Raw genomic sequence first — 26,762 nt, forward strand, 5'->3', positions numbered from 1 at the left:
TTCTGACGCACATGGCTTCCCAAGTCATGCTCTGCAGATGGCATCTCCCTGCAGCCCCGCCCTGTTTGTATTTGTCCAACACTTTGGACAGAGGAAGAGGTGTCTTTGCTTCCATTTTCTTCCAAATTGTGTTTCTGCCCTCACTTCACCCTTGTCCTCCTTAATCCCCGAAAGTCCAACAACAGCAACAAAAGCCCTTTGGTTACTGAGGTTTTTTAAACCCAGTCCTGATGCTGCTGGCTTCCTGCTGCCCGCCGCGCTGAGGTTAGGACGACCAGAGCTGTGGATTTCGCAGCCTGATTAGAAAGCTTCGGGAAGGTGAAGCTTGCTGGGGTGCCAAGAACTCCAGAGGCAAGCTCTACCCCTACATCTGGCTCCGTCTGGGTAGAGAGGGGACCCTGCAGCCAGAATAAACCCTCCTCCTCCCACATCCTCTCCACCAGTCAGTTTCCCCTCCGCAGTCGTCTTACAATTCACGAGTATTGTTTTTCCTACTCTGGGCACCTTGTCATGTAGTCATGATCCCCGCCTGCTGGGAAGTTAGGTGTCGTTTGCTTTGGCCAGTGGGATGTGAGCAGAAGTGTTGAGGGTTACTTTCAGGTTTTTTTTAAACTTTTTTTTTTTTTTTTGAAGTATAGTCAGTTTACAATATGTCAACTTCTAGTGCAAGCACCTGGGTGCAGATCACTTTCCCTCAAGATGGAGCCCCCTCCGCCCGCCCAGTTTCCTAAGTGACTGTGATGAGCAGGACATGCCTACCTCGCTGACCTACAATGGATAAGCAGTAAGAGAAAGAAATAAACCTTTGTTGTTTAAGCCACTGAGATTTGGGGCTGTTTCTTACTGTACCATGATCCAGCCTAGCCTGACTGATACATCTCAGGACCCACTAATGTGAGGCTGGGCCATTCCTTTGTAGGACCAGACTTCCCAGGTCCCCGAGCCTCAGGTTCTCGTTTCAAGACATCATTTCCACCAGGTGACAAGGCGGGTTTTACACCTGGCAAGGGAGTGGCTGAAAGCCAAGGCAAGTCCTTAACCAAGTTTTCAATCCTCATAAACCTAGTCTTGCCCCAGCTTTAATTCTGCTCTGGGCGGGAATAACACCTGCAACTGCCCTGGCAGCCCTGCTTGCTGGGGGCCATCCTGAGACCTGTGGAGTCTCTCCTACAGTGTGAAGCTCGACCACAGCAGTGGAAAGCCACCATGTGCCACAGACCTTCCAGCGGCAGGCAGAGACCCAGACTCACATCTGTCCTGCAGAACACCAGTCAGCTGGCGGCGGCAACCACGTGAACCACCACCATGAAGAATGCGAGAGAACGAAGGAAATCGTATGATAGTCGTGTTCGGGTGGGGGGCACGGTGGAAACGCATTCCCCAAACCAGGGATCAGGGATCATGTGACCCACTGCAGGGTCATCAGCCAGGACTGACTGGAGTTTGGATTGCAATGATCGACCCTGCCCTCCAGAGAAGCCCCCAGGCCTCCCTCTCCTGGAAATGATCTGTGGCATTCACTTGGTCCTCACCAGATACTGACCTTTCCTGACCCCGTCTGCACTGTAAGAGGCCAAGGGCACCTTTGCAGGCCCGCTGGGACCCTACCACCACCACCCTGGATGTCCGCGGACACAACGAGTGCTAACTGATGGGTCAAGGAGCTTTACGCCCACGGGGGGCCGACATCCAGACACCCCAGGATGACCTTTACCCCATCACCTTGACCCGGGCTCCCTGCCGCCACTGTGCTGGCAATGCTGGCCTGGCCTAGGAGTGCCAGAGCCGCATCTTCAAATGCTTCATTTTCTGGACTTGGTCCAGGAAGCTGTTGGACACAGAGAAACCATCATTCACTCTCTCAGCTTCTCCTGAAGAGGCTCTGCACTTCAGGAAAACTGATCCCAGAGAATGTAAACACTGCAGACACGCACGCACACGTACAAACACGACCCCCTTTTTCGGGTCGCTCACTGTGGCTCCACTGAGATGGACGCGCCAGATGCGCTACCCCTCTCCTCCGCAGTGACCACACAGTGACACGCCAGGCTGGGTGGACAGGCGGCGGCCAGGCCTCCAGAAATGACGTTTCTCTGCACAAACCGGGTTCTCCACCAGCAGATTCAGTGCTTGCTTCTGCTGGCTGCTCTTCAAGAACTGCGGCCCTAAAGTGGAAGGGCCCCGAGGCCGGCTTCCTGACTTCTCCCAAACGGCCACACGTGTGCTCCCCTCCCAGGGCAGCCTGCTGTGAGAGGCGCACGGGGCTCTGCTGCCCTGGGAGCCCTCCCCGCCTTCCCACCCTCCCCGCCTTCCCTGTGAGCACGTATGAAGCAGCACTCAGTGCACGTTTTCTTGCTGAGTTACTCTACCCCCAGTCCTGGGAGGCCAGCCGTGGCTTCCACTCCCAAAGGGCCTGAGTTCATGTACTTAATCACAAACTTGCCCACCACTTGCCGCCTGGGTCCCCCAGTGTGCCAGGGGCTGGACAGCCCATGAAGGTGGAAACAGCTACGTCTCAGCTCTTAGAGAGCTAATATGACCAACGCAAAGAGCTTCCCTGCATCCGGTGTTTGTGTTTCCCTGATCAGTGGTTTGTTAGGTCCAGGAAAGAATGATGGAGAAGGCCTGGTGAGGAGAGATGGAGCTGAGACCAGAAAGTGAAGAGGAGTCCACTGTACCGAAGGATGAGCAGCCCTGGACATCGGGCAACATCTTGCTACAGTCTAGACTTTTCTGGGTGTAATGGGAAGCCCTTTATGATAACAAACACAACAGTGTGAATTCTCTAAGTGCCTGGAACACCTCAGTGTCTTGAGTCCCCCTCCACCTTTGTTAGCGCTCATATCTCGTAGACCCAGAAAACACAAATTGCATGAAGCTCAAAGATTGTTTAACATGTGGAAAGTAAAACCAGATTTATCAGTTTAAAGCACAGCCCTAAGCCAGCCATTCACCTGCTCAGAGACTTTCCACAGCTTGCTATTTGCCCCGAGTCAAGTCAAACTCCCTACTAAGCACCAAAGACTCTATAATTTCATGCCTGTTTACCAGCCTAGCCTCATGACTCACCATGTCCCTCCACGCTCACTAACCTGGATGACCAGCCTTCATATCCTCCAGAACTTGACTCCTCTCATCCTGCAACTGAGAAACCCTGCAGGCCTGCCTTTCCTTCTTGGCCGAGTCTGCTACAATCCCCCTTTGCTCCACCACCACCTCCCAAGGTCCAGTTCAAATGTTACCGCCTTCATGAAACTTCAAAACCCCCCATCCTCTGCACTGCGGCACTGCCCAGTCCTCCCTCCTGCCCCTTATTTGCTACTGATGTGAATGTCCTATTATCTCTACTAGAAAGTAGGTGTTGCATCTTATCTTTGATATCTCCTACAATGATGTTCTATCAAGGTTTTATAAAGGAATGTCATTTATAAAAGAAATAGCCTTGGAGATACAAAGTCTGACTCTAAAACCAAGACTGAAAGGACTCAAGTGGTCCATACCAGGATTCTTTCGTTCCAAGTAACAGAAACTGAAACTAAGTCAAGCAACCTCAGCTTATGGGTAGGTTACTTTGTGTATTTGTTTCCTACTGTTGCTATAACAAGTGACCACAAACATCATGACATAAAACAACACAAATTTATTACCTTACAGTTCCCTAATTCAGAACTCCCACACGGGTTTCACTGGGCTAAAATCAAGGTGTCAGCAAGGCTGTGTTCCACCCTGGACACCCGAGAAGAGAACCTGTTTCCTTGCCTTTTATAACTTCTACAGGCTGCCTGCATTCCTTGGCTCATGGCCCCTTCATCCATCTTTACAGCACATCTCTCTGGCCCTGACCCACTCCTTCTCCCTCCGTGTGATGGTTAATTTTATGTGTCAACTTGACGGGCTAAGGGATGCCCAGATAGCTGGTAAAACATTATTTTAGGTGTGGCTTCTGGAAGAGATTAACGTTTGAACTGGTGGACTAAGTAAAGAAAGTTGCTCTCCCCAGTGTAAGTGAGCATCGTTCATTTGTCCAGGGCCAGAAAGGAACAAAAAGGCAGAAGGATGAATTTGCTCTCTCTGCTTGAGCTGGGACATCTTTCTTCTGCCCTTGGACACCAGCACTCCTGATTCTCCAGCTTTTGGACTCAGATCAGGACTTACACCATCAGCTCCCCAGTTTTCAGGCCTTCAGACTTGGACTGAATGAGATCACTGGCTTACCTGGTGCTCCAGCCTGCAGAAGACAGCTGGTGGGACTTATTATAATAAATCTCCTCATATATATCATATCTATCCTATTGGTTCTGATTCTCAGGAGAGCCCTCACATACTCCATCTTCCATCTGTAAAGGTCTCAGTGGCTACACTGGGCTCACCTGGATAATACTTTCCCTATGTTAAGGTCAGCGGATGAGAAACCTTAATTGCCCTTCGCACTGTAGCCTAACAGATTCACAGGTTAAAACATCTTTGGGGAACAGGACATCTTCCCCTACTCCATGTGTTTCGCAGAGGCCTCAGCCAAGCCTGAAGCTGGGCCTAGAGAACAGGGAGGGTCTGGGATCAGGAGGAAGCACAGCAGAGACTGTCCCTCTGCCCCTTTCCAGGCAACTCCTTCACTTTTTTTCTCTCTGCAGACCTGCTCTGTTTGGTCTCCAGTCCACTTGGTGGAACATAAACGCCCCTGGGTTTCAGCCTGGTTAGTTTCAGACACATGAGAAGCCTCATTTCTAAATCTCTAGGGGAGACTCTGATTGGTCCAGTTTAGGTTAGGTAAACCCTCCTTCCTCTCTCCCATCATGAGGGTCACAGAGACAAGTGTGGCTGCCAGGTCCCTACCCGAGTAATAAGAGAGCAGTTCCCAGAGACGGGATCAGGGTGGTCCTCAGCTCAAGGGCTGAGCAGACACATTGAAGCTTTAGGTGACCAGCTTTATGTGGAGGAGGAGGAAAAGGATAAGGAACAGTGAGCGCCAAGTAGACAAATGCCTGTCCTGTTTCTCCTGATCTCTTTAGCAAAGTCGCCTGGGAGACACACTTCACTCGGGAGACGGGGCTGGAGTCAGCGCTGCCTGGGCTGCCCCTCATCAGGACTATTGTTTCCAGAGCAAAGCTTCGGGTTCTTCTGTATAATCCTCTCTGGTTTTTGTTTGCTTGTTTGTTTTCATGATTAAGACCTTGGAAAGCAGTGTATAAACTACTTTTTATAGATGAAATTTCAAAATCACTACAAAGCTGCTATTTAAAATAATCTTTTTTGTAAATAGTGGCCTTGGATTTGTTTCACAGAGATTTCTATCCAAGGTTTTCTAAAAGGAAGCATGCCTTTGTTGAAGTGCAGTACATCACAGGCAGGCAGGGGCACCTGTGATGTGGGCAGTGCAGCTCCGTAGGGATGGCCTGCTGGCTGCAGGATGTCTCCACGAGAGGCTCCAGGAAGGCAGCCCTGGGCTGAAGTCACAGCGTGTCCAGGAAGCTGAGCTCCGCCATGAAGGGGCAAACCAGAGACGTGGTCCTGGAGCTTATGATCTAGCAAGGATTCATACAATGAATAGTCAATTCCAATTCCATTAAGCACCTTGGAGGTGGAGGAAAAAAAAGTAGGCATTCTGACATTTAAAGGAGTTGCTAAGCAAGTCTGGGATCAGAAAAATCTTGTCTGAGAGCGACTTCTGAGCTGGGATCTGTAGGAACTGCAAGTTTATGGCAGGGTTGGGGGACTGCAAAGAGGACTGTTCCAAGTAGAGGTAACTGGATGGGCATAGTGCTGGGGTGGGAGGACGCCTGCAGAGTTCAAAGACATGAGAAAAAAAACCAGAGTGGGCTGGAGTGAAGTGGGCCAGAGCCAGACCACACAGGGCCTCCCAGGCCTCATGAAGGATTTGGGAAATCACTGAAGGACTCTGAGAACAAGCTTTATTTTTATAAGATCCCTTTGGCTACAGTGTAAGATTGCAGGGGTATTAAAAGTATAAAAGACAAAGGACGGTCACCAGCTCAACTTCTGGACATAGATCCCCGCTTAGGAGAAAACAGTGAGACAGGCTTTTTGAGAGTCACAAGAGGCAAGAACTGCCCTAGGCCCCACCCCACCCACCAGAGTGCAGACAGACACTTCTGTGCTTCACCAGTGCTCATCTTCTGAGTGATTCACTCGTTGACAAGAAGGCAGGGCTAGTAGGCAGGCCTGAGATTTCTCTCTTGAGTATAATCATTGCTCAATTACCTTCACCATCTGTGCTGGAAATGATCAGGATGACGTTTGTGTGATGAAACCCAGAGATGCCCAGTCTTCCTGGGTGCCCTTCCTGACCTGCGTTCCAGCCGGAGCATCAGGGTACAGGAGGCTGGGTTCTCACATGTATGGACATGCTGCTGCCAGGAAAGTGAGGTGGGGCGGGAGTGGACCCATGAAGACCACTCAGCAGTTCAGGACAGTGCAGACAGTGGGTCTGGGAGGAAAGCCAGAGGGCTGAAAGCTAAAAGCCTGGGCAAAGTTAGAAGGGGACTATGATGAGAGAGGAAGCCTAGAGGAGCCTGGGGAGGAAAGGGCACTTGCTTGTAGGAGACCTAGATGAACAGGAGGAAAGAGTTTTATCTACAGAAAGAGTAATGAGTGATTGCCTCAGCACTGTCAGACTTTGGGGGCATTAACCCCTTGTGCTAACAAAGTCAGGTGATGGCCAATTAATTCAGTGACTCTTCAACAAACATTTAGCAAGATACCAGGTGTTCTGTCCTGGAAATACAAATATGAACAAGACAGTCCTAGTCCCCGATTTTAACAATGTTTAAAGTGTCTCGTGGAAAACAGAGATCACAAGACAGCATAATAAGGGCCAATATGGGGGTGAATGAGCAGTGAGGGGCACAGCATGAAAGGTACCACCACCTGGGGCTCAAGACTTCTGGAAGCTGAAAGCAGGTTGAGACCTGAGAGCCAAATATGAATTAGCCACGTGAAGGGGGTGGGTGGGGAGAGGTTCCAGGCTGAGTCGCCTGCATGAAAGCCTGACGGTGACGTATGTGGCACATTCAAAGATGGGGTCTGGAGAAAGATGAGAAGCCCTTGAGAGCCAAAGGCTGCGTCATGAAGGGCTTGGACACCATGTTCCCTTTGGGCTCTACCCTGTGGACCACCCACACGCAAGACCGCAAACTCCAAGGTGACCGCACAAGGCTTGTCCCATAACCAGACCTCAGTAAGTGATTGTTAATGTCTCAATGAACCGACAGGGACAATGGGGAGAAGAGGGGTTTCCATGCTTTTTATGGTGCCTAAAAATTGAAATGTCTGTCAAATATACAAAGTCTCTTTTTTCACATTAGAGATAAATGACTAAACCTGCAATTGCTAGTCATGCTCTCACTCACTCACAATAAAAGAGTCTCCAACTATAAACAAAACCAGATTTTTGTCTGTTTTGGGAAGGGGCCTGGAAGAGAGAGAAGTGAGCCGGGGAAGTGGATGGGAAATCCTGATGACTCCACCTTTTTGCCCAGAGCTGGATTCCTCTTCCCTCTGCTGAGAAAAATAAAATTAAAGCTGTGTGGCCCATGTGTGTCACCCGCCTTGGGACTTGGAGGCAAGAGGAACTGATACAAATAGGCTGAAGCTTATCCTGCTTCCTGGGCCATGAGTAATCAAGTCTCCTGCAGCATCTGTGAAACTGGTAGGCTCATGCTCAGGCTGACAAGTGTGGGAAAACCTCAGAGTCTTCACTGCCCTTGACATACCCTTCCTACAAATGGTTACTATCACACTTCAACATTCTTGGTCATTCCTGATGAATCTACCTTAACAGCATGGGTACTCACACTGCTGATTACAATACAGTGACTGTTTTTAAAAGACTATGAAACCTAAAAGCCTCTTTTACACACTTTCCCAACAAATATCTTCCAATATGGCAGTAGGCCTCAGATTAAGTGAACGGCCAAAATCTAAAAAGGAAACAAAAAATACCAAGAAACTGAGCACGGTAGAAATAATCTGGGAGAGAAGCCATTTTTATAAAACATAAATAATTGTTTTTTAATTTCATTTATTCCTTGATTAGCAGTGGATTCTGCCCGAAGTAAACCAGGATAATTAATATAGTACAAGACGTTTTGCTTTGTTTTTAAAGGGACCACTAAACCAAAATCTGTATCTCTGTATGGAACTGATTTTCAAAGGGACATAAATGGCCTTTGATCTTTCTGAACCACTTGTCTTCAAATTCTTTCGAAGATGCGATCACCAAGGCCGTTAGGGCTGCAGGGCCAACACACTTCACTTCTGCGTGAACCTCGTCTCTTATTTTTTCTGGAACAATATCTTCGCCCATAACCTGCAGTAGGAGGGGAAAAAAAAAAAAACCCTGTCCCAATACGGGCAGCAGACATGGAAGGGAAGACGATGCGATACATCAAGTGTGAAGGATTTCGTACAGAAGCAGAAATTCTTTGGCAGCCAGGGCACAGGTCTGACAATTCAACATATTGAAGAGACGTCTGTTCTGAAGCAGTGATCACATATGTAAAATATCCCCTACTTCGACTCTCGTCTCGTCTTTCCCTGAGTGAACAGATCACTGGGCAGCAGTACCACTCAGGCCACAGGGAGTACTGAGTCAACCTTCTTATATCAAGGAACATCTTCAGTTGGACAGAATGCAACTGTGGGTGATTCTCCCTCCTTGTAAAATGACGGAAAAGCAGACCTTAGGCAGAATAGAACTGCTGCTATGTAGCGAGCACAGATTCTTTCTCTGAGAAGTTCTCCAGAGAAGTCAAAGGCACCAGCTGAGTAGCAAGTATCTGAGGCCACCCTCTCCTGATTCAGAGAAACTCCATCCTTCCAGAAGCATTAACACGGCAACCTCAGGGACTTAAGGAGCACGCCTGCTCTCTGAAGGCACAACACTGCCCCCTCCTGGTCAGAACCAGCCCCAGCTTCTCTTTGATAAGACGCCCACAGTCAACTTCGTAGGAAGCTTACACCTGAACCCACTAAGTGATCAGCCCACTTTTAGTAAGGACAGTGAACTAAAATTATGTCCTAAAACATTTCCGACTGTCTGGTATTAAAAGTTAGGGAGTCATTTGGCAGGGATGTTGTAAAGGGAATTTAAGTCACTTGGATTTGATCTCTAAGTTTCCTAAAAACCCTGAGGTCCAACGTGTTCATGCATACTCAAATTATAATGGATTAGAGACCCACTCAAACAACAGGTTCCACTGGCTTTATATCTTCAAAGACTATTTACTGTTTGAGGCATGAGTCAATGGGATAAATAAACTTAACCAGGCAACTGTCAGGATTTACCGAAGCATAATATTTTCATCAATTCAAAGACAACTTTTGTTTCTGTATTTTAACACTTCTGAAATCAAGATGTGACTTACAACCGCTGATGTGTCACAGTGTGAAGAGCATCTTATTTTTCTCTCAGTGGCACATCAACCAATGACGGTGTCTTACAGCTGACGACTGCCGGGACTCAGTGAAATGCAGTACTTTAAAATCTGGGCTATAATACCAAAAGCGACTTTCTTTTTTTTACCTTAAGAAAAGAGAACTGAATAACAGTAATACTCAAACAATGCAAAATTCCAAAAAGAGGGCTCAGCGAGTATATCATTCACAGATGTCAAAAAGTCTGCAGAAGAATTTGGCCAAATAAAAATTTTAAGCCTCTATATACCAAAAAGATACCATAAACTTCAGAAAATACTGCAACAAATAAAAGGTTAGTAAGCCTGGTATAGAGAGAGCACTCTTTGAATTAGTAAAAAAAACAAAAAAACCCAAAAAAACCCAGAAACATACAAACAATGAAGAAAAAGCATGACTATGTTTTCACAGAATATAAATGGCCAACAAATGTGTGAAAAAATTGTCCATCTTATTAGTAATCAAATAAGCAGTAACATTAAAGTGTTATTTTTACCAACGAAATTACAGATTTCAAAAATAAATATTAAGTTGATCAATATAAAATTGTTTTTATAGGTCAAAATGATTGACTACCGACAATCTCACATGGCTCAACCTAACACCTAGGACTGAAGAAGGAAAATCAATATTGTCATGTGCTGCTGGAGGATATGTAAACGGAACCACTCTCCCTGAATGACAATTTGGAAACGTGTCTCAAGTCTTTGAAATGTTCATATACTTTAACCCAGTAATTGTATTTCTAGTAATCGATTCTAAAACAAACACATATATTGATTTTTTTTTTTTGCAAAGACTTTTTAAAATAGGTACTGAGTATTTGTGAAATGTTCAATATAGGACTTAAGTAAATAAGTGACAGCTCATCAAAATCTGTAAGTGGACTGCTCTCCAGCCATTAAAAATATGTATTCAAATAATATTTAAGTATACCAGATCGCGATCATGTTACAATGGTAGGTAAAAATATCAGAGCATAAAATAAAAGGCAGTTTGGAAGTTCCTCAAAAAGATAAACACAGAATTACCAGCTACTCAGCAATTCCATTTCTAGGTAGTAGATACCCACAAGAACTGAAATCAGGGACTCAGACAGACACTTGCATGCCAATGTCCACAGCAGCATTACTCACGACAGCCAAAAGGTGGAAACAATGCAAGTGTCCACCAACAGACGAATGGACAAACAGAACGCAGTGTGAATACATGTATACCCAATGGAATATGATTCAGCCATAAAAACAAATGAAGTTCTGACGCATATGGATGAACCTTGAAAACATTATGCTAAGTGAAATGAGCCAGACATAAAAGGACAAATATTGTATGATTCCACAATTTGAGATATCTAGAATAGGTAAATTCATAGACACAAAAAGCAAATTCGAGGTTACCAGGGGTTGAGGGAAGGAGGGCAGGGGAATTATTGCCTAATGGTTACAGAGTTTGTTTGCAGTGATGAAAAGATTTTAGAAATAGCGATGGTTGTGCAACACTTTGAATGTAATTAATGCCACTGAATTGTATACTACACAATGATTAAGATGGCAAATTTTATGTTATATATATTTTTTATCACAAAAAAAAAAAAGAGGGGGAAGGGGAACTGTTATAGAATTAAAGAGATGTAAGAGAAAAAGATCAAACACAGTATGTGGACCTTATATGGATCCTAATTCAAAGAAAACAAATATAAAAAGGAAAGAATTATGTAATCAAGAAATATTTAAGGATACAGGGTCATGTTCATGTCACAGTGTTAAGTAAAATTAACAGCACAAAATGAAATGCACATTACCACCCCAATGAGGGCCCAGACACTTGAGCTTTTTAAAAAAGCCCCACAAGTATTTCCCATGCACTGTCCAGGTGGAGAACTACTATTCCAATCAGTCCACAGATGTACTGAGCATGGTGAAGGACATGAAGATGTTTAAGACACCTTATAAGGATGTCTTACTTACAATGAACTTAAATCTAGCTGAAAAGACATTCCTGTATATTTTTTAGGGTCCAGCAATCACTCTGAGCTCAGAGAGGGAGAAACTGCCCAGAGCAGAACGCTCAGGAAAGGTCCCTGGAGGATGTGGGACTTGGACTGGGTCTCTGAGGGAGGGAACAGTAAGCAGAGATCAGAAAACCCATGAGTCTGTCAGACGCAGGCAGGTGAGTCCAGTAGAAGGAAACGATCTGCGTGAGGAAGGTCCTAAGTCTGGGGTTACTCCCTGGAAGGCCCTGGACATCATATCAAGGTATCTAAACTAGACCTGACCTCCAAGGTAATGGTGACATATTTTATTTTATTTTTTAAGCAACCAGGTAACACAGTCAAAGCAATGTTTTAAGTTCAAGACAGATCTGTGGGGAGAAAGCAAGGAGACAAGGAGACAAGGCAGGAGGTCATGGTGAGAGTCAAATGTGAGGGGCAGGACAAGGATGCTGGTGGTGGACCCTGCGGGAGGGCAGCGCGGCGCCTGGTGGAGGTGGGACTGGGGAGGAAGAGGCCCACGGCTGGGAGGTTCCAGGTCTGGGTAACAGGAGAATGACAGGAAGGAGTGATGAAAAATAATCAAGTCTAGAACAAAGACACGGTTGTTCCCAACTCGCCTCTGCTTCTCTCAACAAGTACTTACTGGTGGCCAAGTCCACACTGGGCACTGACCAGGCTGACTGAAGACAGTTTTGGTGGGGAGTCCCAGTTTACATTCGTACTTGAAATGACAGCAGAATAATCAATAATCACCTCAGATTAATCACTCCAGAGGCTGGAGACAAGTGTTCCAAAGATGGGAACCAGAGATACAGACCGGAGGGTCATCAACCCAGAGGTGACGACAGAAACTGAGCATGGTTACGATTTCCATGGGAGAAAGTCAGAGGACCTAAGCGAAAGCTCGGGGAATGTCATTACTTAAGACACAACAGAAACCAGTGGGGTCCCAAGAGGCAGAGGAATATCAAGAAATATAGGGGAAAAAACCAGACTAGCGTAGCCGCTCAGAAGCACAGGGAAGAGGGAACAAAAAGCAAGTTGTCAATAGCTCCAAATGCTATAGAAAGATGAAGGAAGACAAAAAGGAAAGGTTATGGTAAACTCGGGAAAGACAGGTATCTGTGCTGTCTGAGGGCTGGAGGGAAAGAGCTCATAGAAGGGGAAGGTTGAAAAAAGCTCAAAGAGAACAGACAGGAGAGCATGACCCCAGAACAGGGAAAAGGAGTCCAAATGAAAGCTTAGCCTGGGGACGGAAGATAGGAGAGACGTGCGATCGGCATTTCTTGAAAGAAAGACATTAGGATGTATATGAATAGAGATATTCTCATGGGAAAAGAACCTGAGCTGTCAAGTTTCAACTATATACTAAAAGGAACTGTATGAATGATGTAAAAATCTACATATCTCCAAATGCCATCTTAAGAAATTTCAACAGCATATTTTTAAAAAGCTAATAAAAGCTTTTTTAAAAAGTTGACATTTGAATTTCTCCACAACTATCAAAGCAGTAACAGGGTGGAGCAGAAAGAAAAAGGACTTTGAGCTGGATGGGTTCCAGTCTAGTTCTGCCTCTTACAATCCAACTTTAGGCAAGTCACAGTCTCTCTGAGCCTCACACCCAGCTCTCCCCACTGCACAGGCTGTTACGAGGACAAATGGAGTGAAAAACAAAGACCTGCCCAAATGTCAACATCCATTCACTCATTTATTCAGCACTCAGAACACAATTACTGAACATTTCTGATGTTCAAGTAGGCAGGTACCAACAAGCACCGACAAGTGAACGCAACACAGCCACTGCCTTCCAGCACGCTGCAGGATGGAGACAATGAAGAGGCCACTTTCAGGGGTTAAGTGATCAAAAGGCACGTAAAGGAGGGAGACAGAAGCCCTTTAGTAGGTAAGATTTGGCCCTGTTTTTTAAAAAATGGTCTTGGAGCCAGGAAGAAATACCTATGATGCTTCATTTCACATAAACCCTAGGGGACCACTCACCTCTGCTATCAACAGCAAAGTGTCTTCCTTGAAGCTGAACCCTTTCATTTTATCTTCAATTTCCTGCTGAGTCCTTAAGTTCCTCTCCAAAGCAAACGATGTTTGCTGAGTCTGGGCGAACTGAAGCAAAAGCCTGAAAAACGGAGAAGTCCCAATTGTGTAGCAGCAGTGAGGACATTTTCACGTACAGCACAGGAACTGGGCTGGATGTGAGTCCTACTTGGCTAAAAAGGAGGTGCTCACCCTCATTCGAATCCCTAAAGCTCCTTACTCTCAATAAATTGCCCAACTTTACACCGGGGAGTCATCTTTTCTAAAATTCGTAGACCAAAGCTTCTCAAAGAAATCTTTAGAGAGCAAAATCTCAAAAGGGCTCCCTGTAGAAGTCAAGTGACTGAAAGCACAAAAAATTTGGAGTGAAAAGATAAGCCCCCTAATCAAAGGTTTCTCCCCAGAAGAGTTGGGATGCGTCCCTTTGAAGCCAGTGCTCTATGACCCTTCCGTCTCCCTGAACCCACAGCAACTTGACCTCAAGGACTAATGAGACTCCCAGGCACGCTTCAATTACACAAAGCAGGTCCAAACCTTCGATGACCCTCTAATGACCACTCCGCAAGTGGCTCACCATTCCCTTCCCCACCAGAATCACAGCCTGCTCTCCTTTCTTCTCCTCCCACCGCCCCTTCTCTTCATTGTTTTCTAAAATGCTGAATGTGTAGATTCTCCCAGTTTCCCTCAGGCCTCACTGGTCTCTACTACTACTCCCAGAAGCACTCAGCACTCCTGCTCAGTCATTTCCTGACTTGAGGAATGCACCACACACTACTCTGGGTCTTAGGAGACATCGGTGAGCAAAACAGCCAGGTTCCTGCCTCGAGGAATGGAAAGAGAGTGGTCACAAGTAAACCAGATACCTAAGGCAGTGGCGAATGCTCTGAAACAAAAATTCAGGACAGGCTGGACGAAGTGTGTGCAGAGGGGGCAGTGACGGAAGGCTTTTCTGAGACACCACTCAAGTGAAGATTCAAACTGTGAGGAGACACCAAGGAATAGCTGGGGGAAGAGGGCTTGCCAAGGGGAAGGGAGCCATGACATAAGAACTAGCTTGACGGCTCTGAAAACCAGGAAGATCTCTGTGACCAGAGAAACAAACTGCAGTAAGAGAGGAGAAAAAGACAGGCAGGGAGAATTCACCTAAGACCGCACAGGCCACGGAAGGAAACGTGGTGCTCACGTGTGTGCAGTGGGAAACCACTGGGGAGTTTTGCAGAAGAGCACGACCTGACTGGTTTCACTCTGTTTCCCTCTAACCTGTTCACACACCTGCCTGGCCTCGGGAAGCTTTTACACGTGTGACCCCTTTACATCCGTGCTCCCCCTCTTGCTCCTGAAATTACTTGAAAATACAGCTTGTCCTCGCTCCCTCTGGTTCATGTTCTTTCACGCCTCAGTCCTGTGCAGTCTGCCGTGTCACCCCACCCCTACCAAAACTGCCTCCTCTAAGGTCACAAGTGACCTCTGAGCGTTCAAAGCCTCTTCTCACTGATGGCTGATCTCCTTCCTGGAGCTCCCTAATCTCTGACTCCCTTCTTCTGAGCTCAGCTCCCACTTCCTAATGGAAAGCTCCAGCTGAATCTCCCCCCTAAATCCACTCTGCTCCTCCCCTAGCATCCTGTCTCAATGGAGGCACCACCATCCACCCCCAAGGTGGACTCCTCAGAGCTGTCTCTGACTCCTCTGCTTTCCCCCTCAACCCGTCCTACCCACACACCTTGTTCCATCCTGTCTGTTCCATCCTGTGTGTTCCATCCTGTGTGCCGTCCATTCCCTCTTTTTATTTTCACCACGCTATCCCTGGTCAGGTCCTCAGCACCAGCCACGATTCCACAGCTCCTTTGCTGGTGTCCCTAGATCCAAACTCCCTCTTCTAATACATCCTCCCAGCCACGCACTCTCTCTCTCTCTCAGTCACAGCTCTTGTCACACCACTTCAACACTCAACACCTTCAAGCTCTCTTCAGGCCTCAGCATAAGGACCAAACTCCTTAAGACGACATTTAACGCCTTATGCTAATGAAGACAAAACAACACAAATACAACATTCACCAAATGCTCACCGGATGCGGTGCACTACAATCAGTGCTGCAGGTACTTCCTCACAACCCTACAAAGTAGGCATTTCCCCCATTTCTCCACCTGTCAAGGTGGGGAAACTGAAGATGGAGTTTCTGTAATTTGCACAAGGTCAGAGGGCAAGCAAGCGCAGAAGTCCAGGCTCATTCTCTCAGTAACAACAATTTATTAGATTCTTTAAAATGAGATCTGACTCCGAGGTCCTGCCTCCTTCATACAATGCCATCCTGGCTTCGTGGTCCAGGGCGCACCTCTCGGGCCCCTGCCACCAAGGCTGCTCTCACCACACCAGACTGTGTGACAGCACCGTGCCACACCGGCCCTTCCACCCCTTGTGCTTTCCTTCCCGTTGCTGCACGTGCCTCTTCTCATCTGGGGACACTCCACAGAGGCAGTAAAATATCCCGGCTCAAACGAGTCAGAGACCAGGGTCCAATCCTGACAGAATTTCACAGCTGCGCCACCTTGGGTGTGATTCCAAATCAGCTTCCCAGTCTGTATAGTGGGATCCCAACACCTACCCCAGCAAGTAGCAGGGGTTAAAACGGAAGAGTGGATACACAGCATCTGTGACACACTTATCCACGCAGCTGACCACGCCCCCATGAACGTGCAGCGGGAGCACCGCTCCCTCCGCGAAGGCCTCCTTCCTCCTGCCACTCTGCACTGCCCCTTGCACCAGCCCCCGCAGAGCTCTGCTGCCACAGCCCAGGGAGTCGTGTAAGGAAAGGGACCCCAGCGATCTTTATGATCCCAGCACACGCCTGGCTCACAGCTGTCCATCAGTGCACTTCAGAACTAAAGTGAGCAGGTGATGCTGATAAACACCTTCTGAATAAAGTCTGAAATGCACCAAACAGACACCGCTTTTCAGCAAGCCTCACTGTTAACCAGTATTTCTTGAACTCTCCAAAGTTTAAAAACAAACCCAGCTCTGTGTTTTCTGGCATCATTTGAGACCCAAGAGAGTCTTTTTTTCTCAAAAATTACCAAATTGGTTGAGTATATTCTCACTTTTTCTTTAAACTCGTATATACTATGGATTCAAAGTATCTGGAGTCCCTAAACCATGGGAATTCCCTGTAGAATAAATTTAACATTGTTTATTTGCATTATTAATAGTGATCTGAACACAAGAGCAGATTTTCTTCTTTAGTAGCTTTCTGTGGTATGTTGAGTGAAAAATTCCTTGTTTCAAATACCTCTTCCCCCTTTGTCAATTTTTTTTTTTAATGGTGATAGTGGGGATTGAACCCAAGACCTTGAGCATGCTAAGCATGCACTCTGACCTATATACTCCCCACCCCTGGGTTAATGATTTATATTTTATACATTTAATTTTTCCTCTAATTTTAACGTCTGCCAATTTTAATATTTTATCTTGAGTGATAATACAAGCTGTATTCTTGAACAGTTTTGTTTTTAACTCCTACAAGCTAAAAGAACACATTCAATGGATTTCATCCAGACCATGGGAAAAATCTCAAAAACATGTACCAAGTATCTAGCCTGGAATTTTTAGAAGCTTAAAATTAGAAAAACCTTTACTCTGAGCTTAGCCCCGCGTGTGTTTAACCCACTCTCAGTTTACCTGGTTCGTACATAAGAGGCACAGGCCTTCATCTGAGTCTCCAGCAACACGGCTGCTCTCTCTTCTGCCATACAGCTCTGAATATTTTTAAGAGCTTTCTCATTCTTCTGGTTATTACTGCTGCTTGCTTCCATAGAAAACACAGATCTCTTGGGCGACGTTTCAGAGAAACACAAAAGACAGTCTTTTCCTGAGTGGGGAAAGGAGGATTTGATTGTCTTGTCACTCAAGGTGAAATTGTTCTGTTTCTGAGATGACGCAAACGATGCTGAAAGCACTGGCTCCAGATTCAGGTAAGCCTCTGCCAATTTGCCCCAGTTCCAAGGATTAAAGGGATGCAAAGAAATCAGTTTCTGTAGGCAGAAAATTGTTTTCTCCAAGTTCTGCAAACTTGAACAAATAGCAAACTGGAGGTAGAGCACAGTGGTTAAATGGTCTGTGTTAGTTGCCTTATTTTCCTAAGGGGAAAAAAAAAGGTTAAAAAGTTTAAACTACAGAATGTTTCCCATATAAAAATGAAGATGCCTAAAAATCCAAGTTGTGCATGTTGTAAATTAGAAGTATCTTTTAGCAGCCACACAAGTAGAGTGAACTAAATATTTTTCAACAGAACATTAGTTTGTAACCATAAACCTAGGGAAATGTAGACTACCTAACAAAATAATCACTAGTCATTCCCAAACACCCTAATGTCACGACAGCAACATAATTCAGGTGACAGTGGTCTGGCAAAGTTCAGCACCAAAAACCTCTATGTCCGTTTATGTTCAGTTCGTATTACAATCTTTATTGTCTTCAGCCACATATCTGAAAGAGCCAAGCCAACTTTTTTATACTTTGGGCTAATGGTTCCATTTTAATATTCTAGGCTTTCTAAAAGTCCAAACGGTAATTTCCTTGAGGATTCAAATGGACTCTATTTCCAAATTTTACTTGGCTTAGACATCTTAAAACAGGATGGCCCTGAAGCGCTCAGTGTTTCACGATGCATCATAATTGAATCCAAATGCCTTCTCTGGTGACTATTACCAAGGCCAATTATTTTTGGCCAGAGGGGGTTGCTTGGTTTCCTTCTGATCAGAAAATCCTTTTCAAGTTGCCTTAACCAGAGCCACCATCTCATGCCTAAATTGCCATATGGCAAAAGCCCTGTGGGTTAGGGAAGACAAGCGGCTTTTTTCTAAGTTACAGTCTGCAGAGATTTGGTTGATTTTAAGTCTAAGGAAAACCTGGCCAACTAGTATCCAGATCAAGCCCCTGCACGGAACTAAGCAAGAAATATGTGTAAAACTACCCAGTTAGGCAGCCCAAAAACACTGGCAGACCAGTGAGTGAGAGGTTGAGGAGGATTCTGTACACAGTGAAAAGACAGGAAATAAAGCCCAATGTAACCTATTTGTCACACTGCACCTTCCCAGGGACAGAACTTACCTAGTTTTATTACCACTATTGTTCAATATTCTGTCCTTCCCCACACAACGTTCAATTCCAAAAGGGTTTTTGTTCAATGCTAAATTCCATTTTATTGAGTTTGTGTGATTTTTCCAGAGTATCACACGCAACTCCTTCTGCAACGTGAGGACGATGGAGACTGTTAACGCTGATAAGAGCGCTTACCACATGCCAGGCACTATTCTAGTGCTTTACTCATTTAATCCTCATGACAATCCTTTAAAATAGATTCTATCACTATCCCATTTTATAGATGAGGCAACTGAGTCACAAGAGAGAAGTCAGATGATTTGCCTGGCGTCACACAGCTACCAAGTGGCAGAGCTACAGTCAGTTGCACCAGAAGTCACAGATTAAAAGTACTTGAGAAGAGCCGACGCCCGTTAGCTGGCTTAGGATTCTCCCACTAGACACAAGATGAGCAATGCGTGTGTGAAAATACGGTTTATCCATCTCATTAGCCCTGAATCCAGAACCAGGCACATGGTAGCTCTGAAATAAATGTTTGCTGCCTGCATAAATGAAAAAAAAATCATTTACTGTCTATTTATTAATTTTTTTTTTTAAATGGAGGTACTGGGGATTGAACTCAGGACCTCACACATGCTAAGCATGCGCTCTACCACTGAGCCATACCCTCCCCCTATTTTTTTTTTTTAAAGGAGGTAATTAGGTTTACTTATTTACTTGACGGAGGTACTGGGAATTGAACCCAGGACCTCAATGCATGCTAAGCATGCACCCTGCCTATTAAGCTATACCCTTCCTCATTTACTGTCAAAAAGCAATTTCCTTGCCAGTTTATCATAGGATCGTATTAAGCAAGATGTTTAAATTATTTGTTTAAGAAATAAGTTCTATTACAAATTTTATATAAAAATCATTCAGAAGAGAGGTGAATAAACTTCAGTAGAAGTTGTGAGCATAAAATGTTCACATCCTGACAGGCACTCCAGGGCTAGCTGTCTTTTTTTTCAGTGCTGTGTATGGATCTGTCCCCCTACAGAACGTCAGGGGACAATAACCACTTGGACAGACATGAGCCGGAGCTAACAATGACAGAAGAGGGCCTACAAGTAGGGAAGAAAATTTTAAAACAAAACAAAACACAGGGTACCAGGAAATGAGAAAAACTTGCAAATAGGCAGGGTCCACTGAGATCACGTGAAGAGACCCAAAGAAAGGGGTGAGACCCACCAGCCTATACTGCCACCTCCTTCCCTAACAGTCCTCCCCCACAGGCTGCCTGGAAGCCCGATGGACACTTCCATGTCCTGACAGAGGAGCTGAAGGTCGTCTGACTGTCCATCCTCCTGCGTGGTAACTATCTCCAGCTCTGGAGACCTGGCGTCCTCGGACTGGCAACGCATCTTTCTCTGAGCCACAGAAACAGACTCACTAAGCTAGAAGGAACCAGAGAGACAATCCAGCCCCTGACACTAATCCAGCTGCCACTGCCTTCAGTGGTCTAGGCAGGGAAGAGAAAGCACAAGAGTGACGTGCAGGAGAGGCGGGGAGAGAGGGAACGAGAGGACGGAACAGCAGTGAAGGACAGGGACCGACGTCTAGAAGAAGCAATGGAAGGAACAAAAGCTGCTGTTAATTTGCACACCAAGGAGACTGAGAATGAACACTGTTAAATCCCACCAAGGTCACAGCTCATGCCATGTGCTTCCTTCACAGAGTAATCATCCTCCAGCTTAAGAATTCACCCACAATTAGTAGAGGGAAGGGGGAGAAAGAGCAAAACACAGCTATTTTCCATGTTCTGAAGACAATTACTGCCAAGCTTTCCTCTCACTGCAAGAGGCTAAGGGCCCATGCAAGCAACCCCTTGGCAAGCAACTTTCGGGATTTCTCTTAGTTAGTGAGACAGTGGAGGACGGCTCAGCTGGATGCATACTTCAGGCTGACCTCCAGTCGAGGAGATCCACAGGGCTCAAGACCAGTACCTTGGTGCCTCATTAAGTCTCTCTGAAGAAGAAAACTGGTCATCTATTAACTAGGACTGGGCAACTTAGACCAATCTGCATATAAAATTTACACAAAAAAACACAGGTGCTTTAATCTGAAAACAAAAACAAGCAGAATCTAGAATCACAAAGAACTGCTTTTCTCATTTCTTAAAAAAATTCTGCAGATTCCATTTAAGAATAAAAAAGATTAAGCTAGCCTTAGTATGATATTTAAGCCATTTTGGAGAAAACTTTTTTTCCTGTTTACAAAAGTAGTATATATGCTCACTGTAGAAATTTTGGAAAATAAACTCTAAAAAGAAACAAAAACTTAAAGAAGAAAATAGATCACTGATAATTCTCCCACTCTGAGTACTTGCTCCTAACAAGAGTGAAACACTTTGCAAGTGAGATTTTCAGACAATGAATTCTGAGCATAACATAGGAAAAAATATTACAAGGAAATGATGTCTAGAGCTCCAAACTGTACATCATAATAAAATTCTTCCACCACTGACAATTTTCTTCCTGCTTTTCCAAACCCACAGATTTTGCTGCAAGTTGTTGTTTTGTTTTTTTTTTTAGAAAATAAACTATTCAGTTATCCTAGGAAAGCAAATGAAAATAAGCACTGAAACCACTCACCAAGTTTGTAGCGATCTCTAGTGCTTCCTGGTGCCTTCCCAGGTGGACAAGACACCGAGCCTGGCCTTCCTGGACATCCCTTTTCATGGCAAAATTTGTAGATGGCAGTTTTTCTGAGATACTGGAATACTCCTGCAGTGCTTTCTGGCAGAGATTTGTTAAATAAAGGAAAATGAAGAGAAGGGATTAAAAAAAGAAGGTGGGAAACACAGTAGAAAAAGAATTCAGTTATGGGGTGATTTTTTTCCTAGGCAGAAGGTAATGTTATAATTGACACTACAGTGAACTAAAGAAGACTTGAGTATGTCAGTCGGTATTATTTTTCTAAAAGGCTGGAGAATACAACTACAGCATTTCTGGAGCCAAACAGACCAGGAACCTGATCCTGGTTTTGCCACTAACTTGCTGTATAACCTTTTCATCTGCAAAGTAACAACAGGACCCTTGTGAAGATGACCTGCGGTCTGTACGCTCAGGCCTCTCAAAATAGCCATTCTCTTGCTCTCTGTACATCCCCTGTTCACCCAGGCCCTACTTCACTCACAGGACCATCCAATCCTCTTAATTACAGGGCCTTTCGGTCCCTGGTAACCGATGAGCCCACATGACGTCAATTCCCCCGTATAAATGGTAGTTTCCTTCTCCCCCGAGTAGCCAAGATTGCTGCCAAGTCTGTCTGCTGTACATGGTGGGGTGTGGCTCCAGGAGCCTTTGTGCAAGATCCGCTGTCCAATAAGCCACCCCTGCCTCTGTTGCTGTCTCCGGGCTCTTTCTTCAGTCTCGAGGCTGGACAATTACAAGGCTCGTAGGCCTGTGGGGTGCAGCCCAACAGGTCTCTATAAAAAACAAGCCGGTATCGAGTTGCTCCCTCTTCCCATTTCTTACACACTCTGGGATGCTTTGCTCCTGTGGCCCCATGAGGTGTCTGTGCTAGAGGCTCCCACATAACAAGGAGATGTAGAACCTGGGGAAACAGAGCTACACGGATCCCGACAAGATCCCTATATTGGAATTACAGGAGACAAATTACATAAAGCCATGCAGATAAGGCCAGAAGCCTGGGCTTCTAAGATTACAAGCACATATCACAAAAGATTAAACTCATTTTCATAAACACACTCATAACTTAGTGCACTATTTAAATATCTTGTAACACGTTAGAACAAGAGCCCATTTCAAGTGGTCCACTCTTCTGTATGTTGAATTCTACCTGATACTCTCGCCGTCTGTAGGCCAGGTCCCCTTTGAATTTCTGGACAGTTAGAGCTTCAACATCGTCACTGCTCCCGGTTTCTTCATAAAACCACTAGAAATTATGAAAATAGCATATTACAGAGAATGAAGCTATGCTTTTCAACTATGAAATTTCAGAAGCAATTTCCCATACATAATTGATTAAAGCTCAAAAAAGACATACTTCTTCAGGATAAGACTCAGGAAAATACCTGACAAAGAAGAATGACAATTTTAATGGTGGTCCAGTTTTTATCAAAAATATCACAATTATACACCTCTTAACTAAAAAATGAAAAAAGTATATGGTTTTATCCACAGCATTTTCAATTGGGGTTGTGGTGCCTAGAAACCTACCCTTCACTAGCACAGTTCACAATGGTTCTCTAGACTGAGATATGTTTTCTTGCACAGAAATTTTTAGGGTGGATGGAATAGGGATTGACAACTCTTTATGGAAAGGACATAGGAAGGAACTGTCATAGTGCTATTATGAAAGTGTCAAAGCTCAGAGTAGAATCTAAGCTAAGAGGAAACGGAAATTAAGGCTGAAAGGAGGCTTCCATGCAATCAAAAGCCAAAGTGCTGTAGGAGAAGAGTGTAAAGAAAGGCGTATCTGGAATATTTTATTCGCTTTTCATATGGGTAGAAGGAAAAGTGAAACTGAGGGGGTTTTTAATTACTGCGTAAAGAGCATTAAGATGAGAAAATGGTGATGACGAAAAGCACTCCGTGTGTTATTTTTCTAGCCCATCTCATCCTCCCTTTCACTCAGCAAAACACACTGAGGCTGAGTGAAGTCTACTCCCAGCTGGTGCTACTGCTAATTCAAAGGTAACTGCATTTGTGACGGTTCCACCAACACGTCAAAATTTCTTGGTTCTAATTTTTAAGGAATTGCCTGGGTATCACTCCCTCCTCATTATCTTAGTACTGTAATAGTTTCCCTCCTTAGCCTGACCCACAGTGGAGACAGCTAGCAACCACTGTTCTGTTCTCCCTGAAGTGCTGTGTAACTCAACAACAGTCTACATACCGAACCCACAATTTCCCTTTGTACTTTATGCCCTCCAGTCACACAGTATATATTAGGTTATCAGCCAATCCCAACTTCTTGAACAGTAACTGCATAACTGCAAACCTCCATCCAATTTTCATTATCCCACTGGGAAATGATCAAGCAAAACTGGCATGTGTTCAGATGAAGATGGCTTCAAATACCTTCTGAGAAGAAGCAGGGAAAAGCTGTGAACAAGGGTGAGTCTAAGGTAAAGTGCTGATAAGGCAAACACCTGGTCCCACTGGGAGCAGACAGGGAGAATAAACCTTCTGACCTAAACTCCTGGTTTTACACTGGGGGAAACCAAGAGGACTTGAATGAGACCTGAGTTTATGAGCAAATATCATTTACCAAACAAATTCTAAGGACAGGTGACTATTTTGGATTTTACTTTATAAGTATACAGTACATATCACCTGGCAAAGTATTTTCTCATCCAGTCTCACAATAACCCTGTCAGCCAGCAAATATTAGTTTTCCCAAATGACAAATAAGGAACTGACACCTTGAAAGGCAACTGGTAAAGTCAGTGCTGGAATTCAAGGGTCCTGTCTCACAACGGTGGCTTTTTACCGCGGTACCACATGACTTCCAAAGCCCATTCCCTGCTTTAAGTCTATATGATCAAGCACTAAAGGTCACTTTAAGAGACTGCATGTGGCAAGGAGAAAACGTTAAGTGAAATAAAATAAAAATATAACTGAGTAATTACTGAGCGCCTGACACCTTTAAGTACAAGGGTTTTAAGGAAAAATGAGACAATAACATGTAAAGGAACCCGCTCAGGGTCTGGAACACTATCTGATAAACAGGAATTATTACTGGTGACATGAGAGTTACACACACGAAATAATGCAAGGTAATACTCATACTAATTCGAAGTATTCATGGAGTTCCTATTATAAACAAAAACTGCTAGGCACTGCGGAGGATAAAGTTAAGCACCCACTCTCCTGTGATCACTTAGCACTCCGGGTCTGAGAGCTTTACCAGATACTAACAAGTGCTTTAATACGTAAAAAAAGGGGAAAGGAGTCAAGATAAAAATATGTGGTTAGAAGGGGGAATCAGAAAAGACTTCTTGGAGGAGGTGGCATTTAAGATGTGCCTTGAGAAATGGATATAATAGAATGATTTTGACCATCTGAGCGGGGTTAACGTGAGCAGAGGGAATTCACAGAACAAGAGCGGGTCCCGGAGTGGGACGTCGCGGTCTGGGGAGCACGCAACACTAAGGTTTGAAAAGTGGGCGGGGGCTGGATTTCTGTGGGCCCTGACTGCCCGGCTGCAGAATCAGGGTAGGCCCACGGGAGTTACTGCAGATTTCAGAGGAGGAGCGTGAGACCAGGAGGTCCACCGAACGCCAGGTGCCCCTAGGGGCAGAGAGGGCCAGGCCCAGCCGGGTAGGGCTCGGGAGACGCCGTTCCGTTCCTCGTGCGGGGAAGGGATGGCAGGGAGGCTCGGGTGGGTGTAGGAGAGCCCGGCTCGTGCCGGGAGAGTCTGGGGTCGGGGGAGAATACGCGAGCGTGGGGCGTCTGAAGCGCTGTCGGGCCAGGAGTGCGAGGCCCCGGGGCTGGGGTGAGGCCGAGAAGCCCCGCGCTCTCACCTGCGGCTCGCAGCGCTTGGCGCAGTAGGACACGGGCGGTTCTAGTCGCCGCTCCCGCCTCTCCTCGAACACCGAGTCCTCGAACTCGCCACCCAGCAACCAGCAGCCAGACTCCATTGCGCGCCCAGGACAGACGCATCGAGAGGGCGCGCCTAGAGCGGCGCCTACGTACGGGCCGACGCAGAAGGGGCGGGGCCGCCAAGGCCCAGAGCGCGGCATGCTGGGACTTGTAGTCCGTAGGCAGGGCCAGCCCGGGACTTGGCCCACGGCAGATTTGGGAGTCGTTGAACTGAGATTTTTTTATCAGATTCTCCGTTTCAGGAGATAGATAGAGCGATCCTTACATGCACTCATCAGAAAGCACTGGCCTCAGGGTAGCTGTTTAAAACTGGTAGGTACCAGTTTTTCACTGTTGACATTCGTGGCACTACATTAAGCACTTTGTGTGTGTGTGTATTCTTTATCCTTTTCTAACAACTTATGAAAGGCACAATGATTCCCATTTTGCAAATGAGAAATTGGGGCTGAGAGAGGTTAAGTAACTTGCTCAGGATCAATTATTTCTTGACTAAGAGCTGGGAAGTAAAGAATTGAGTCAGTATTCCCCCTTGTCTTCTGTAAGAGACTCACCGATAATAAAGACCAGGGTACAGTAATTCATGCGTTTGTAAAACAGAGGACTTGGAGATTTACTCTGGGGGTTCAATCGGGGAGCGTTAATTCTGTCTGGAAAAACACTGAATCCCAGAATTCCAACACCAACATTTACTAGAATTCTTATACTTTCAAGATGTTCCTTGAGACTAGAAAGTAGAGATTGTTGACAAACTACTGGCCAGTGTGCCACAGCACAGTATGACTGTGCCATATTACACAGCAGGTAATAGACAGGAGCATTTCTCAGTTCTAAGTCACATGTTCATGCCCTACCTATGAGTGGGGGAAGGGAGAACCACCATTTATTGAGCATCAGTTATGTACTTGATTGTGCTTTGGACACCCTATTAATTTTATTTTAGTTAATTCTCACAATCTCTCTCTCTAAACTAAACATTCTTATTCCCATTCAAAGAGCTGAAGGCTCTGGTGCTCTGCCAGTTGGTCAGGAGGGGCTGTGGGACTGGGAGGTGACAGGGAAGCCCAGTAGACATGTATGTGTAGTCTACAGGATTTGCATCCACTGGGATATTTGCCTTGATCTTGGCTGGGAGCCCCTGAGCACTTCACTCTTGGGGGTACATCCTGGATACAGGACTGTTCTTGCTACATTCAGAAATTGCAGTCCTCCACACCCCTCCCAGTCTTGGGTCCCTCTCAATTTCCACCTCTACCTCTTAAAGGCATTCCCTCCCAGAACACCAATATATCTTCTTTGACCATAGGCTTTAATCAAAAGTGGGAAGAAAGTTTCTCTTCAAAGAGTTTCTGAAATTGCTTAGAAATACAGACCTTCTGTGAGCAAGAGGAAGCCACAGGACCTTCTTATCCAGCCCTCAAGGATGGGTGTCTGGAGGTTACCAATTTCCTTCCTGGTCCAAGGGAGATGTTGAGGGGCTTTGAAAAAGCTTGACACTTTTCTAACTACCCACTCCTTAGCTAGGCATCAAAGTCATCTACAACCTGTTGCCAACCTAACACATACTGTTTTATTATTACTTTTTTAG

The 26,762-nt window shown here is 45.5% G+C and overlaps 1 protein-coding gene across 7 annotated transcripts in view; it reads right to left on the minus strand.

Moving 5' to 3' along the window:
* Positions 1–25,258, minus strand: part of C25H8orf76 (chromosome 25 C8orf76 homolog) — a 49,436-nt gene extending 24,178 nt beyond the window's left edge. For 5 of the 7 annotated variants that reach the window (XM_045508477.2, XM_045508476.2, XM_045508479.2 and 2 more), the window contains exons 1-5: positions 25,099–25,258; positions 22,410–22,505; positions 21,200–21,343; positions 17,148–17,605; positions 13,424–13,556 (exon numbers count right to left, since the gene is read on the minus strand). In XM_045508477.2, the coding sequence (XP_045364433.2) occupies positions 13,424–13,556; positions 17,148–17,605; positions 21,200–21,343; positions 22,410–22,505; positions 25,099–25,215 (948 nt within the window). In that variant the 5' untranslated portion in view covers positions 25,216–25,258. Of the gene's footprint in view, positions 1–8,001; positions 8,327–13,423; positions 13,557–17,147; positions 17,606–21,199; positions 21,344–22,409; positions 22,506–25,098 lie in introns of those variants that run through there. The other 2 variants (XM_010972608.3, XM_045508478.2) reach the window with 2 other exon arrangements.
* Positions 25,259–26,762: the final 1,504 nt, after the last annotated feature.

This window comes from Camelus bactrianus, chromosome 25 (genome assembly GCF_048773025.1).
Source record: "Camelus bactrianus isolate YW-2024 breed Bactrian camel chromosome 25, ASM4877302v1, whole genome shotgun sequence".
Taxonomy (NCBI): domain Eukaryota; kingdom Metazoa; phylum Chordata; class Mammalia; order Artiodactyla; family Camelidae; genus Camelus; species Camelus bactrianus.